The following is a 16,465-nucleotide window of genomic DNA, read 5'->3' as shown; positions in this document are numbered from 1 at the left end:
TTTGTTTCTTTTGAAAGGGAAAGGGAGTACAACCTTCCCCCCCCCCCGAAAAAACCCTTACTGGGTTTCCACAAGTAAAAACATATTTGATATATATTTCCATTGGAAAAGGTTCAGAAAATTAAAATGACCCTGGGGAGGAAACGATGCCCGTATGAAGAAAGTTTGCAGTTTAGGAAATATAGGAAGAGCCTACTGGATCAGGCCAATAGCCCATCAAGTCCAGGATCCTGTTCTCACAGTTCGCCAACCAGAGACTTGCGGGAAACCCGCAAGCAGGAATCGAACACAAAGGCAACTCTCCACTCCTGCAGTTTCCAGCAACTGGGATTCATCATCATCATCATTATCATTTATACCCCGCCCATTTGTCTGGGTTTCCCCAGCCACTCTGGGTAGCTTCAAACAAAAGATTAAACATACATTAAAACATCAGTCATTAAAAACTTCCCTAAACAGGGCTGCCTTCAGATGTCTTCTAAAAGTCAGATACTGTAGTTGTTTATTTCCTTGACATCTGCTGGGAGGGCATTCCACAGGGTGGGTGCCACCACTGAGAAGGCCCTCTGCCTGGTTCCCTGTAACTTTGCTTCTCGCAGGGAGGGAACCGCCAGAAGGCCCTCAGAGCTGGATCTCAGTGTCTGGGCAGAATGATGGGGATGGAGATGCTCCTTCAGGTCTACTGGGCCGAGGCCGTTTAGGGCTTTCAAGGTCGGCACCAACACTTTGAATTGTGCTCGGAGGCGTACTGGGAGCCAATGTAGGTCTTTCAGGACCAGTGTTATATGGTCCCGGCAGCCGCTCCCAGTCACCAGTCTGGCTGCCGCATTCTGGATTAGTTGTAGTTTCTGAGTCACCTTCAAAGGTAGCCCCATGTAGAGCGCATTGCACTAGTCCAAGCGAGAGATAACCAGAGCATGCACCACTCTGGCGAGACAGTCTGTGGGCAGGGAGGGTCTCATCCTGCGTACCAGATGGAGCTGGTAGACAGCTGCCCTGGACACAGAATTGAGCTGGCCTCCATGGACAGCTGTGAGTCCAGACGGACTCCCAGGCTGCACACCTGGTCCTTTAAAGCCCTGGTTTAGGGCTTTCAAGGGCAGCACCAACATTTTGAATTGTGCCCAGAAACGTACTGGGAGCCAACGTAGGTCTCTTAGGACCGGTGTTATACGGTCTCAGCGGCCGCTCCCAGCCACTAGTCTAGCTGCCACAACTAGACTGGTATCGCTGCCCCCAACTGTGGAGGCAGAGGAGAGGCATTCTGGCTAGTTCCTTCGATAGCCCTCTCCCTGAATTTTGTCTAATTGCGAATCATGTCGTTCTTCATGCCTTCCTACCCAACCAGATTCTACAGGAAGATCCAGGCCTTGCATCAAGGAGCGGGCAGCACCGTGGTTAACCCTTTACTGGCCTACACACTTATCAAGAGGTTGCAGTCGGACTGGCTGAACGTGGTGTACAGCACAGAAGCCAGCGAGAACGCCCAAGGTACGTTGGCTGAAGGCTGAGCATCGTGTTTAGAATCATAGAATCGTAAAGTTGGAAGAGACCACAAGGGCCATCCAGTCCAACCCCCTGCCGAGCAGGAAACACCACCAAAGCATTCTTGACATATGCCTGTCAAGCCTCTGCTTAAAGACCTCCAAAGAAGGAGACTCCACCACACTCCTTGGTAGCAAATTCCACTGCCGAACAGCTCTTACTGTCAGGAAGTTCTTCCTAATGTTTAGGTGGAATCTTCTTTCTTGTAGCTTGAGTCCATTGCTCCGTGTCCGCTTCTCTGGAGCAGCAGAAAACAATCTTTCTCCCTCCTCTATATGACATCCTTTTATATATTTGAACATGGCTATCATATCACCCCTTCCTTAACCTCTTCTCCAGGCTAGACATACCCAGCTCCCTAAGCCGTTCCTCATAAGGCATCGTTTCCAGGCCTTTGACCATTTTGGTTGCCCTCTTCTGGACATGTTCCAGCTTGTCAGTATCCTTGAACTGTGGTGCCCAGAACTGGACACAGTATTCCAGGTGAGGTCTGACCAGAGCAGAATACAGTGGTACTATTACTTCCCTTGATCTAGATGCTATACTCCTATTGATGCAGCCCAGAATTGCATTGGCTTTTTTAGCTGCTGCATCACACTGTTGACTCATGTCAAGTTTGTGGTCTGCCAAGACTCCTAGATCCTTTCCACATGTACTGCTCTCAAGCCAGGTGATGTTGTTAAAAAAGGCACTTCCAAAGAAAACCAGTGTCCTTTTTGTTGGGGATAATTCAGAGGGAAATTCCCAGGTGTCAGAAAAAGGTTATTTATTTATGTATGACACTACTGAGGCCCGTGTTTTGTTAGCCCCAAAATGGAAAACGAGCGAGGTCCCAGCTAAGGAAGAATGGCAACTTAAACTGATGGAATACGCGCAGCTTGCAGATTTAACATATAGAATAAGGGAACGAGGAAGAACATACATTTAAAGAAGACTGGGGAATGTTTACTGAACATATAGGTGGAAATTGTGTCCATTTAAAAACGCTGGCAGCATTAAGATAAATTCAACCGTGCAAATAAGTTTTGATGCATGTAACGATGGAATACTGAATGGTTTAGGTCATGTAAAATATGCATGGATGTACGGCATGCAAAATGAACCACGGAAAGAGAAGAAGGGAAGTCGTTGATTTAAGGGTGTTCAAATGAATAGTTTGAAATGCAAAATAGAAAAAATAATAATAAACATTATTTATTACGAAGGCTGCTCCCTGTGTTCCTATTGTTAAGGCTAAGCGCCAAGGGGGGATCATACAGCTGTAAGCAGCTGCACCGCCAGCAGGAGGAGGAGAGGACCAACTGTGACGGACGTGAAACTTTTGCTCCCTGCTTTGCCTTGCTGACCATCCCTGGAAGAGGACGTGGGGCTCCCATCCACCAACAGCTGCCCTGACCCCAGGCTTTTGGGTCAAGTGGGGAGCAGGGCTGAGCGATGTCTGGTTTTTGACCTTGTGCTACATCACCAACTAAACATCCCAATATACCGATATATCACCATGCTTGAAATAAGGAATGGAACTATATAGAGGTGAATAGGGTAAAGTCCTGGCAACTTAGGGGCCTAAAACTGGCGCATTTCTACTTATTGTACCTTTAACATATTGTTACAACTGTTCATTTATAGGACAGAGAAACAGGGGCAGCAGGAATCAGGAGAGACGTGATAAGCACTTCACGGTTTCCCCCAAATTGTAATTTTTTATTTTTCCATTTTTTTATTTTTCCATTTTTCCATTTTACAATGCTTCCATAACAAAAATTAAAACTAAACAAAAACAAAATTTTCTTCGACTTCCCTCCCCTCCTCCTCTCTGCGGTTCTTTATTCTTTATCACAGTCCTACTGCATAACCTATTTATAAATTTAATATTTTTACTCTCTATAAGTTATTTTTTTACTGCTCATATTTATGTCAATCCTGCTAAAAGTTTTTAATTGTTTACAATTTGTCTTCATATACTCAATAAATTTTCCCCATTCTGTTAGAAAAAGGCTCTCATCTTGATCTCTTATTCTTCCGGTAGGTTTCGCCATCTCTGCATATTCCATCAGTTTTAACTGCCAATCTTCTTTCATTGGGACTGTTTCTTTGGGAATATACCATTTGGGCAGCCGTGGTAGCAAAAATAAATAGTTTCCCCTCCTGATCTTTGGGTACTTCTTCTCCAATTATACCTCAAAGAAAAGCTTCTGGTTTTTTAACAAAGGTTATTTTCAACATTTCCCCCCCAATTCATTATCAATCATTTCCCAGAATGTTTTACTATCTTACACGACCACCTCAAATGAAAAAAGGTACCTTCCTTCTCTTTCTATTTCCAACAGGTGTTTGATTCAGTCTTATGCATTTTAGCTAACTTGCTAGGAGTCAAATACCACACCACTATTTTTTACTTAGAACACACACACATCATGATTTGCGATATATCACCATGTTATGAAACCGTTACCACAATGTGGACTTCAAACCGATCTCGGATGATGTATCAATTCAGTGCTCAGCCCTAGTGGGGAGGTTAAAAGGTGTGTGTGAGAGAGTTGTTTATCTGCTAACTAGCAGGTGGAATTATTCCATGTTCATTATCCGAGTGCAGTTGGTATTGTTCTCAGCAGGAACGCGGGTGGCTCTGTGGTCGAAATCACTGAGCCTCTTGGGCTTGTCGATCGGAAGGTCGGCGGTTCGAATCCCCACGACGGAGTGAGCTCCCGTTGCTCTGTCCCAGCTCCTGCCAACCTAGCAGTTCGAAAGCACGCCAGTGCAAGTAGATAAATAGGTACCACTGCGGTGGGAAGGTAAATGGTGTTTCTGTGTACTCTGGCTTCCGTCATGGTACCAGAAGCGGTTTAGTCCTGCTGGCTGCATGACCCGGAAAGCTGTCTGTGGACAAACGCCGGCTCCCTCGGCCTGAAAGCGAGATGAGCACCACAACCCCATAGTTGTTGTTGACTGGACTTAACCATCCAGGGGTCCTTTACCTTTTACCTTTACCTTGATAGGGATGCGGGTGGCGCTGTGGCCTAAACCACTGAGCCTCTTGGGCTTGCCGATCAGAATGTCGGTGGTTCGAATCCCTGTGACAGGGTGAGCTCCCTTCGCTCTGTGACTGTCCCAGCTCCTGCCAACCTAGCAGTTCGAAAGCACAGCAAAGTGCAAGTAGATAAATAGGTACCACTGCGGGGGGAAGGTAAAACGGCGTTTCCGTGTGCTCTGGTTTCTGTCACGGTGTTCGGTTGCACCAGAAGTGGTTTAGTCCTGCTGGCCACATGACCTGGAAAGCTGTCTGCTGAAAGCAAGATGAGCGCCGTAGAAGAAGAAGAAGAAGAAGAAGAAGAAGAAGAAGAAGAAGAAGAAGAAGAAGAAGAAGAAGAAGAAGAAGAAGAAGAGGAGGAGGAGGAGGAAGAGGAGGAGGAGGAGGAAGAAGAGGAGGAGGAGAAGGAGGAGGAGGAGGAGTTTGGATTTGATATCCCGCTTTATCACTACCCGAAGGAGTCTCAAAGCGGCTAACATTCTCCTTTCCCTTCCTCCCCCACAACAAACACTCTGTGAGGTGGGTGGGGCTGAGAGACTTCAGAGAAGTGTGACTAGCCCAAGGTCACCCAGCAGCTGCATGTGGAGGAGCGGAGACGCGAACCCGGTTCCCTAGATTACGAGTCTACCGCTCGTAGCACTACACCACACTGGCCGTAACCCCAGAGTTGTCTGTGACTGGACTTAACCATCCAGGGATCCTTCACCTTTTTTTTATAAAAAAAACTTTTGTTCTCAGCACTGAAGAATGGCTACCAGCGGCTGGAGGAGGACTTGCCCCTCTTTGAGGACCTGGAAGGAGCTGCCCGGGGGGTAATGCGCTTGCAAGATGTCTACTCCCTGAGCGTGAAGGGCTTGGCCAAAGGGAAGTTCCAGAGGGTTAGCAACGCTCCACTTCCAGACGTCTACAACCCCAGCCAGGATTTCTCACTGTCCGCCGACGACTGTTTCCATATTGGCAAGGTGAGGGGGCAGGTCAGGGGTTCCCAAAGGGGGCAATAACAGACCCCCTGGAGGTCAGTGGGATTACCTGAAAGGCATGCTAAGAGGCAGAGGGCTGGCAGGGTTGTGATCAGCAAGCTATATTCTATGGGAATGTTAGGGATGTGGATTAGGATATATTATTAGATAGATCCTATCCAAGCTTGTGTTAGCAAGCTTCCAATATCAGCAGAGTGACATTCCCCTTTTGTGCGCAGCAAAGCATGTGCGTTAGATTCGCTAGAATCTCTATAACAATATTACACTTTATAGTTCAACATTACACTTCCTGGCAAAGGTCCCCTTTGTCCCTCTTAAAAGAAATACACAACACAGTGTTTATAAAATAAGATAGAGTTTACTTACAGTTTCATCCTGAGTTACAGCATAATCTCAGAAAGGCAGGCTTGCTTAGAAAAGTTACAAGTATATATACATCTAGAGACTACTTAGTAAAGTAAGACTCCATTTGGTCTCACTCTTGGCTGCAGGCCTAGAGTGAGAACCATGCTAACTAGAGATTCTCTGGAGATGTGTCCTCATCGAGGGAGGAAGTAGCTAAGAGAGAGAGTGATTGCAGGCTAGGGCTTTTTGTCTAATCCAACTCATTTGCATGTCTGAGGGAACAGGAACTGACCTGTAGTCAGGTGTCCCTCCAGGTGAGTTCCTGTTAGTGGACACTCTAGGAACTGTTGTGACTTGTCTGCCCCAGTGTTCCATCCCACAAACCCCTTCTCAGGCAATTCACAACATTCATTACATACAAAACAAAACATAAGCAACTTTATTCAACCACCCAAGAGTCCCAGCTTGACACGCAGGTTCTGGAAACTCTGTCTTGGCAGGGGTTTCGTCAGGATGTCTGCTGTCATCTCCGATGTGCAGCAGTACGACAGTTCGACAAGTCCATCTTGTATCATCTGGCGAACGTAGTGGTACCTGACCCCTATGTGTTTTGAGCGTGCTAGGAACTTCTCATTCTGCGCCAGCTTTAGACAGCTTTGGTTGTCCTCCAGCAGGCTTATAGGTTCCTTTCTCTCCACGCCAAAGTCTGTTAGGAGTTGGTCCAGCCAGGAAATCTCTCTGCACGCTTCTGTAGCCGCAACATATTCCGATTCTGTAGACGATAAAGCTATACATTTCTGTTTATAACTGCCCCATGTGATAGCTCCGCCCCCATACATAAAGACATGCCCACTTGTGGATTTATAATCAGAATTATCACCCGCCCAGTCAGCATCAGTGTACCCAATGAGCTTAGGGTCACTGACAGCTGGTAACTTTAATTTACAATCCATTGTACCCTTAAGATATCGAACCACCCTCTTCACACCAACCCAATCATGCTCAGTGGGACTACTCACTTTCCTGCTGAGAATCCCTACTGCATTGGCTAAATCAGGTCTGCATGTGGTAACTAAATACAAAAGTTTACCAATTGCTGAACGATACTCTGTGTTGTTTGGCAGCAGCTTCGAATCCTCTTGGTTCTTTAAGAAGTCTGTAGCCATCGGGGTGTCGACGGGTTTTGCATCCTGCAATTGCATACTCTCAAACAGTTCAATTATCTTTTGCTTCTGATTAAGTAGAAATGAACCATCCTGTTCTCTTTCCACTTGAATCCCAAGGTAATACTCAACTGGTCCTAATTCCTTCACTTGCACTTCCTTGTTGAGGTGCTGGACTACATTTTTATAATCCCTGTCATTTGACGTTGCGATTAAAAGGTCGTCAACGAAGGCAAGAATATAAGAAAATTGTCCATTACTCTGCTTAGTGTACAAACACTTGTCAGCTTCACCTTGCTTGTACTCAAGTTTCACCAGCATTCCATGCAATTTCAAGTTCCAGGCTCTGGCTGCTTGTTTTAAACCATACAGTCCCTTTTGAAGCTTGCAAACTAAATGTGCCTCATTTGGCTTTATAAAACCTTTAGGCTGCTTCATGTAAATTTCTTCAGAAATTTCCCCATGCAAAAACGCAGTAGCTATATCGATGTGTTTCACCTCCATCCCTTTGGATGCTGCGATGCTTAAAAGTAATCTTACGCTATTGTATCTTACTGTCGGTGCAAAGACTTGGTCATAGTCGTGGCCATATTGCTGTGAAAAACCTTGTGCCACTAGTCTTGCTTTGTAACGTTGCACCTCCCCTTCTGAACCCCTTTTAACCTTGAACACCCATTTGCTCCCAATTGCTTTCTTACCAGCAGGTAATTCTGTGAGTGTCCAGGTCTTGTTCTTGTGCAGTGCGTCAATCTCCTCCTGCGCGGCTTTCCTCCAGAGACTGGCTTCGGTGGCTGGCATCTGCTCTACCTCTTCCCAAGTGGAAGGTTCTGGTGGAGACGCCGACCCTGCAAAGTAGGACAGTCGTAGTGGCGGAACGCCCTTGTTGGTTCTGGATGAGCATCTGACCTCTGGTTGTGCAACCGCATCAGCATCCTCATCCTCCTCCAACGCTGGCATGTCCACGTACAGCTCCTCCTCTTCGTCTCTGGTGCCGCCAGGGGTCTGGACCTCTGCGTCTTCTGGGGTGTCGCCTGTAGGGGGTGTTGTGACACTAGAAGGTATATTAGTTCCTTGTGCTAAAGGAAAACTTATAAACTCTTCATCTGGTGACTCTCTAGAACAGTCAATAACAGTGTTCTTTGTATCAAACTTTCCTAGTTCATCAAAATGAACCACATGGTATGGGTCTACTCTGCCACTCTTTGGATCTAGAACTCTATATCCCTTTCCTCCAGGAGCATATCCAACCAGGATACCTGCTTTTGCTCTGGAGTCAAGCTTGTGTCTGCGCTCTTTGGGCACGTGGTAATAACAGACACTTCCAAACACACGTATGTGCTGCAGACTTGGGACTCTCCCGTGCCAAAGTTCAAATGGTGTGCGTTCTGCACCCTTTGTAGGCAATCTGTTTTGCAAATAAATCGCCGTATTCGCCGCTTCACCCCATAGCTTCTGTGACAAGTTGGCCTCTTTTAACATGCACCTTGTCATCTCCATAATAGACCTAAACTTTCTCTCAGCAATGGAGTTCTGTTGAGGCGTGTAAGCAACTGTAGTTACATGTGCTATGCCTTCTTGTGCCATGATGGCCTTCATCTGCCGTGAGCAAAACTCTCCACCATTATCCGAAATTAAGGTGGAAGGAGCTCTCTGGAATTTGTTCTTCACCATGTTTAAGTACAGTTTGAACAATTCCGGTGTCTGACTCTTTTCTTCTAGAAAATATCCAACACAATATCTTGAGAAGTCATCTATAAATATCAGAATGTACTTATTGTTTCCTAGGGAAGGTACATTCAGCGGACCACATAGGTCAGTATGAACAGTGTCCATGACTTTTGTGCTTCTCTTCTCTGTACAACGTGGGAAGGAAGGCTTGACTGCCTTTTCAGTTATGCAAGTTGTACAGTTTGGCATTGGTGTACTGCAATTCTTTACCTGTAGACCTTTTACCAGATTTTCCTTCTGCATTTTCAGGATAAGGTTGGTATCCCTGTGTCCAAGCCTTTTGTGCCAGAGTTCCAGATCTGGTTGATCCTTTCTGCTGGGTTGTGCAACCCTTGCAGACTCATTCTCTGAAATATCAATCTCATACACATCATTGATTAGTTTGGCTTGAATAAACACTTCACCATCTTTTATCACATTGCATTGCCCATTTTTAAATATAATTTCAAAACCTTTCTTGTCCAAGCTAGACACACTTATTAGATTACAGTTCAGCTTTGGTGCATACTTAACATTACTCACTGTTGTATCAAAAGACTCATTGTTCACTTTGAAATTCAAGTTCAAAGATCCTGCACCTATTGACTTTATAACATTTCCATCAGCAATTTCAATCTCAGACTGTTTATTATTGTCTATTTCATTGAAATATTCCCTTTTATAACAGAAATGGCTGCTTGCTGCACTGTCCAGAAGCCACTTATTGCGCTTTCCTTCACAGCTCTGGAAAGCTACATTTCTTTCTTGCAATATCATTGCACGCCCATGACCCCCCTTCTTTTCGCCTTTTGGTGGAAAGGGGCGGGATTCATTCTTTGTAGATGCTCCATACTTGCGCTCAATATCCTTTAAGATTTGCGCTGCATCATCTCTGCTATTAATTGACGCTAGATGCTTATTGCGAAGTCCACTCAAAATTATGTGTCTGGCCTCGCTGTTCATGCGTTTCCAAGTTGCTATCTTTGCTAAATCCTCTTCTGCTTCGCCAGTAGGCATAGGATTTTCAATGGCATCCAAAACATTCCTTGCATCTAAAAATGCTATCAGGCGTTGTTTCCAAAATACGTAATTGTGGTCATCTAAAGCCATTAATCCTAGGTTAACTCCACTATCAAAATCTGCAAAAGCCATCTTGGAATCTCAAAATTCTAAAATTTTGCCAAAATTCAAAAATTTGCCAAAAATTCCAAAATCAAAATCTCTAAAAATATCTCAAAATGCAAAATAATCTTCACTGCCTCTGAGTTCTCAGTGCTGTAAACTCTGAGGGAGGGGAGGGGTAGCTAATCCCCTAGGCACACTGGAGAACAATAGACCATGTGCTCACCAGGAAGTTCTAACTGAAAAAATCCTACTCAGTTCAAAATCACAATCCAAAGCAATCCTTCAAAAATACACAAAAATACGCAGTCCTGGGCCGTAATAACCCTTTATGGGAATGTTAGGGATGTGGATTAGGATATATTATTAGATAGATCCTATCCAAGCTTGTGTTAGCAAGCTTCCAATATCAGCAGAGTGACATTCCCCTTTTGTGCGCAGCAAAGCATGTGCGTTAGATTCGCTAGAATCTCTATAACAGGCATGTCAAACCTGCGGCCCTCCAGATGTTTTGGCCTACAACTCCCATGATCCCTAGCTAAGAGGACCAGTGGTTGGGGAAGATGGTAATTGTAGTCCAAAACATCTGGAGGGCCGCATGTTTGACATGCCTGCTCTATAACAATATTACACTTTATAGTTCAACATTACACTTCCTGGCAAAGGTCCCCTTTGTCCCTCTTAAAAGAAATACACAACACAGTGTTTATAAAATAAGATAGAGTTTACTTACAGTTTCATCCTGAGTTACAGCATAATCTCAGAAAGGCAGGCTTGCTTAGAAAAGTTACAAGTATATATACATCTAGAGACTACTTAGTAAAGTAAGACTCCATTTGGTCTCACTCTTGGCTGCAGGCCTAGAGTGAGAACCATGCTAACTAGAGATTCTCTGGAGATGTGTCCTCATCGAGGGAGGAAGTAGCTAAGAGAGAGAGTGATTGCAGGCTAGGGCTTTTTGTCTAATCCAACTCATTTGCATGTCTGAGGGAACAGGAACTGACCTGTAGTCAGGTGTCCCTCCAGGTGAGTTCCTGTTAGTGGACACTCTAGGAACTGTTGTGACTTGTCTGCCCCAGTGTTCCATCCCACATATTCTTACCTTCCAAGTCCCGGACTGCAGAATCCGGGACCAGCAGCCGTGTGACACCGGAAGTTGCATCGACGTAACTTCCGGTGTCGCTTTGCCCTTCTATGGGCACCAAAAATGGCCGCCGCCGGCTTCGAAAGTCGCTTCTACGCATGTCAGGAAGTGTGTCGATGCAACTTCCAGTGTCGCTCTGTCCATCTACGGGTACCAAAAATGGCTGCCACCGACACCGGAAGTAGCGTCTATGCACTTCCGGACATGTGTAGGTGCGACTTTTGAAGCCGGCGACGGCCATTTTTGGTGCCCATAGAAGGGCAAATCAGAAAGGAAAAAATGGCCACCGGCAGGAGAAAATAATGGAGAAAAACGGGAGACGAAGTGATACGGGGGACCACCGGGAAAAGGTAAGTAAAAACGGGGGTTTCCCAGGGAAAACGGGGTACTTGGCAGCTATGTATATTAATTGCAATTTATCCCTCCAGGCACCCAAGTGTGTAGGTTAAAAACCCCATACTTGCCAACAAATTAAAAGCGTGGGAATTAGGCTGCAAAATTAGGAATTAGCTACAAAGTAAACCGGTTCTCCCTTTTTCGCCCTGGTTAACAAAGAATCAGGCAGCAACTTGGGGATTCAGTTTAAAAAATATATTTTACAGTGGTACATTGGTTCTCAAATGTTTTTTGGAAGCTGAACGTCCGATGCTGCTGTCAGCCATTGTTTCCGGGGCACCTGCACCAATCAGAAGCTGCGCCTTGGTTTTTGAGCATTTCGGAAGTCAAATGGACTTCTGGAATGGATTAAGTTTGGTGCTTTTGTTTTTGCTATTTATTTTGCGTTTTTGTTTTTGAGGGGTTTTTTTTTTGGATAATTTGTTTTTGTGACTGTGTGGAACCCAGTTCAGCTACTGATTGATTGTGTGCCTGCAGAAATGGATAAAAGCCCCCCATCCAAACAATGACTATCATCGGTGCAGGTAAGAAGAAAAATACTTTTAATTTCTATCATCTACAATACTGTCTTATTTATTTCACAGTACAGTACATTGATTATTGCTTTAATTTTATGGATCAGTGGTCTCATTAGATAGTAAAATTCATGTTAAATTGCTGTTTTAGGACTTGTTTTTAAAAGTCTGGAACGGATTAATCCCTTTTGCATTACTTTCTACGGGAAAGCGCGCCTTGGTTTTGGAACGCTTTGGTTCTGGAATAGACTTCCGGAACGGATTAAGTTTGAGAACCAAGGGACCACTGTACTTACTTAGAATCTTGCATTGGTTCACAGGAACGGCAGCAGTAAAAATTATGCAGGCAAAACTCCTCATCTAGCCAGTGCTTTTGCAGGTAAAGTGGTCCCAAGTTGCTAAGGCCTTTCTCTCTTACCATTCCTGGTTTCTTCCAGGTCGCCTACGACATGGAAGATTATTATCACTCCATTCTGTGGTTGGAGGAAGCCGTGAGCCTCTTCCGCGTTTCCTACGGGAGCTGGAACACAGAGGATGAGGGGAGCCTTGAAGATGCCCTAGACCACCTGGCTTTTTCTTATTTCAAGGTAAGACGGGATGTTGCAGGAGGACACAGGGAACTGATGCCTTTACTGAGTCGGACTCTCAATCCATCTCTTCTTCTTTGGCGATCCCTCGTAGCCGAGTAAGATTGTCTTCCATAAACACGGTTTTAACAATGAGTCTGTAAGTGACTGTGGAGACCAATTCTGGATCCGCACGTCCTTCCACAGTGGGGACATTGGTTTCTGGGCGGGAGTTGATCACGGTGTGGATTTGCCAAGCGCGCCTTCCTCTTAGCACGTTTCTCCCTTGCGTCCTGAGTTCGAGTGTCTTCAAAGTCCATGACACCTTTGGTAAAGGCTGTTCCCCAATTGGAGTGCTCGCAGGCCAGGGTTTCCCAGTTGTCAGTGTTTATACAGTGGTACCTCGACTCATTAAGACGATCCGTTCCGCGGCCGTCTTTGTAAGTCAAGGTTTTCAGATGTTGAAGCGCCGCTACGGCGCATGCGCGAAGCGCGCTTCCACACTTCAGCGCATGCGCCGATCGCGCGCACAGCTCTGCGCAGGTGCAGAACACACACGCCCGGCGCATGCGACGAAAGAACTTCCGGGGGTTGTCGACTTCGGAAGTCGGAAGCTTCGGAAGTCGAAGCGTTCGGATGTCGAGGTATGACTGTACTACATTTTTTTAGCTTAGCCTTGAGACAGTCTTTGAACCTCTTTTGTTGACCACCGGCATTACGCTTTCCATTTTAAAGTTCGGAATAGAGTAGTTGCTTTGGAAGACGGTCATCAGGCATCCGCACAACATGACCAGTCCAACAAAGTTGATGTTGAAGAACCATTGCGTCAACACTGGTGATCTTTGCTTCTTAAAGTACACTGGCATTAGTTCGCCTGTCTTCCCAAGTGTCCATCTAGCTCAGTACTGTCTGCACAGACAGGCAGCAGCTCTCTAGGCAGGGGAGATGCCACTGCAGATTGAACATGGAGCCTGTCTCATGAAAACAGATGCTGTGACACTGAGCTACAGTCCTTCTGCGCAACTTCCGCTCGTCCAGCATAACTTTCACGCATATTCTGTGTGGGAATGTTCAGGGAGGCAGGGAGAGGATATATTGTTTATTAAGATCCTTCCTAACCTGCGTTAGCAAGTCCCTTTACTTAGAATAGTTTTACATTCCCCTTTTTAACGCACAGCGGGTAGCTGGTTGCAGGCTTGTGTAAGCCTCTCACTATCATACAATTCAGTATTGAATTGTATGTTCCTGATAAGTTCCCTTATTGTCTCTCTTAAAAAGAATAAACACACGACAATCTTATTTAAAGTATATAAAATATATTTACTCACATCATCAGTTTACAGTGGATCCCTGAAGGCAGACTTAATTACAAAGTATATACACGTGGAATGGGACACGGGTGGTGCTGTGGGTTAAAACCACAGAGCCTAGGGCTTGCCGATCAGAAGGTCGGCGGTTCGAATCCCTGCAACGGGGTGAGCTCCCGTTGCTCGATCCCAGCTCCTGCCAACCTAGCAGTTCGAAAGCACGTCAAAGTCAAGTAGATAAATAGGTAGCGCTCCAGCGGGAAGGTAAAACGGCATTTCCATGTGCTGCTCTGGTTCGCCAGAAGCGGCTTTGTCATGCTGGCCACATGACCTGGAAGCTGTACGCCGGCTCCCTCGGCCAATAAAGCGAGATGAGCGCCGCAACCCCAGAATCGGTCACGACTGGACCTAATGGTCAGGGGTCCCTTTACCTTTACCTATATACATGTGTATATATAGTCCCTTTGTCCTCTGTTGGCTGAAAGCATGAGAGATGGCTAAAAGCCGACAGAGCATCTCTAGTTAAAAAGCTGCTGTTTCTACGACGAATGGAGTCAGAGAGAGAGAGAGAGTGCTGCGTGCCTAGTGCTTTTGTTACCTGCACAGGTACGGTCACGCCCACCTCTAGTCACATGCAAAGGAAGTATGCCCCTGTCAGGAGGAAACAGGAAGTTTTCGACTGGCTGGAACAAACATCCCCTTGCATGTCCACTCTAGGAAAACAAGGAATGTTGTACTTGACTGCTACTTAAGTATCACATCCCACATTCTGCACAAGATGATTCACTCGAGGAGGTGAGGAGGGTGGGAACCTGAGAGAGAGCATTTTCTGCTGCTCCTGTAAAACTGGTGGAACTCCCTAAAGGGAGCATTCAGCTTGCCTGGCAATAGAAGACTGAATTGTTCACTTGGGACCCTGGGTGACACTTGACAGCATGCCCTGCCTCACTATGAACCATCTTTCATCTTTCTCTCCTTAAGTCTAAATCAGGTGTTCCTCTGAGCATGTGTAGAGTGCAACCCTCCCCATTCGCTGAGTTAGAATAGCCTACACACACACACACACACACACACTTTGCTTTCATGTCAGCTTGAGTGTCTCTCTATTTCCCCCAGAAATTTAACGTTTTGCTCTCTCCTCTCTTCATTTTTTTAAAGGCAGGAAACATCTCTCATGCCTTAAGCCTTTCCCAAGAGTTTCTTCACTACGGTACGTGCTTCTTGTCCAGATCCTGTCAGACTGAAGAATGTTACTTACTTAGTCACTCCAAACATCAAGCTTTAAAGGATGAGACGCGCTCCTCATAAATTGCACAATCATCAGTAGGTCTTATTGGGGAAACAGTTTCTGTTCAAACCAGCCAGGGCGTTTTTCTCTCAGGGAGTAAGGGATTCCTGGTTGAACACAGGGAAGTAAATATCGGAGGAACATTAAAATGAGGTGGGCACGTGATGCAGCAGCTTAAAAAGTCAATGCAATTCTGGGCTGCATCAATAGGAGTATAGCATCTGGATCGAGGGAAGTAATAGTACCACTGTATTCTGCTCTGGTCAGACCTCACCTGGAGTACTGTGTCCAGTTCTGGGCACCACAGTTCAAGAAGGATACTGACAAGCTGGAACGTGTCCAGAAGAGGGCAACCAAAATGGTCAAAGGCCTGGAAACGATGCCTTATGAGGAATGGCTTAGGGAGCTGGGCATGTTTAGCCTGGTGAAGAGAAGGTTAAGGGGTGATATGATAGCCATGTTCAAATATATAAAAGGATGTCATACAGAGGAGGGAGAAAGGTTGTTTTCTGCTGCTCCAGAGAAGCGGACACGGAGCAATGGATTCAAGCTACAAGAATGAAGATTCCACCTAAACATTAAGAAGAACTTCCTGACAGTAAGAGCTGTTCGGCAGTGGAATTTGCTACCAAGGAGTGTGGTGGAGTCTCCTTCTTTGGAGGTCTTTAAGCAGAGGCTTGACAGACATATGTCAAGAATGCTTTGATAGTGTTTCCTGCTTGGCAGGGTGTTGGACTGGGTGGCCCTTGTGGTCTCTTCCAACTCTATGATTCTATGTCTTTTTTAAAGAGCTACATTTTCATAGCTGTGAAAATGGACTTTCAGCAGATATGGTTTGTTTCCTACTGAAATTCCCTACACAACTAAGAACCCTCGATTTGAAAAAGGAGCAGCAGTCCCACATTTGTTCTGGGTTACCTAACTGGAAAGTAATGGTGTCTCCTGGTATGATTTCATGTATCAGTAACGGACATTGAAATCAACTCTCTCTAATGTGGAGATTCTCAAATATCTTAAGATGCGTAGAATCAGAAGGTAAAGGGAGCTGGCTGCCGCGGGCCAAAGACCCACCTAATTCTACCTGCATATAAACCACCAGAGCTGCTAGCTTTGGAACCACAGCCTCTTAACTGACAGCCGTTCAGTTAGCAGGTGATTGTGTTCAGTTTCTCGCCATGAAGCTTTTCAGGCCGAATCCAGCTGCTATTAAAAGTACAAGAGCAGGAAGGACTTGCTCACAAATTTATTGACAGCTGCACGCATTATTATAGCCAGGAAGTGGAAGGGGCAAGCAGGATATAAAATGGAAGAATGGTATAAAGAGGTGTGGGATGTAGCTATGAATGATAAATTAAC

At 45.5% G+C, this 16,465-nt stretch overlaps 1 protein-coding gene across 1 annotated transcript in view; it reads left to right on the top strand.

The window, feature by feature from the left end:
• The window catches only part of P4HA3 (prolyl 4-hydroxylase subunit alpha 3), a 41,283-nt gene that overhangs the window by 4,093 nt on the left and 20,725 nt on the right, over positions 1-16,465 (top strand). The window contains exons 2-5 of the mRNA XM_060274043.1: positions 1,349-1,491; positions 5,315-5,538; positions 12,386-12,535; positions 14,980-15,031. Of these exons, the coding sequence (XP_060130026.1) occupies positions 1,349-1,491; positions 5,315-5,538; positions 12,386-12,535; positions 14,980-15,031 (569 nt within the window). The remainder of the gene's footprint in view (positions 1-1,348; positions 1,492-5,314; positions 5,539-12,385; positions 12,536-14,979; positions 15,032-16,465) is intronic.

Source organism: Zootoca vivipara, chromosome 4 (assembly GCF_963506605.1).
Source record: "Zootoca vivipara chromosome 4, rZooViv1.1, whole genome shotgun sequence".
Classification (NCBI taxonomy): domain Eukaryota; kingdom Metazoa; phylum Chordata; class Lepidosauria; order Squamata; family Lacertidae; genus Zootoca; species Zootoca vivipara.
This window is presented reverse-complemented; position numbering and strand designations above follow the sequence as displayed.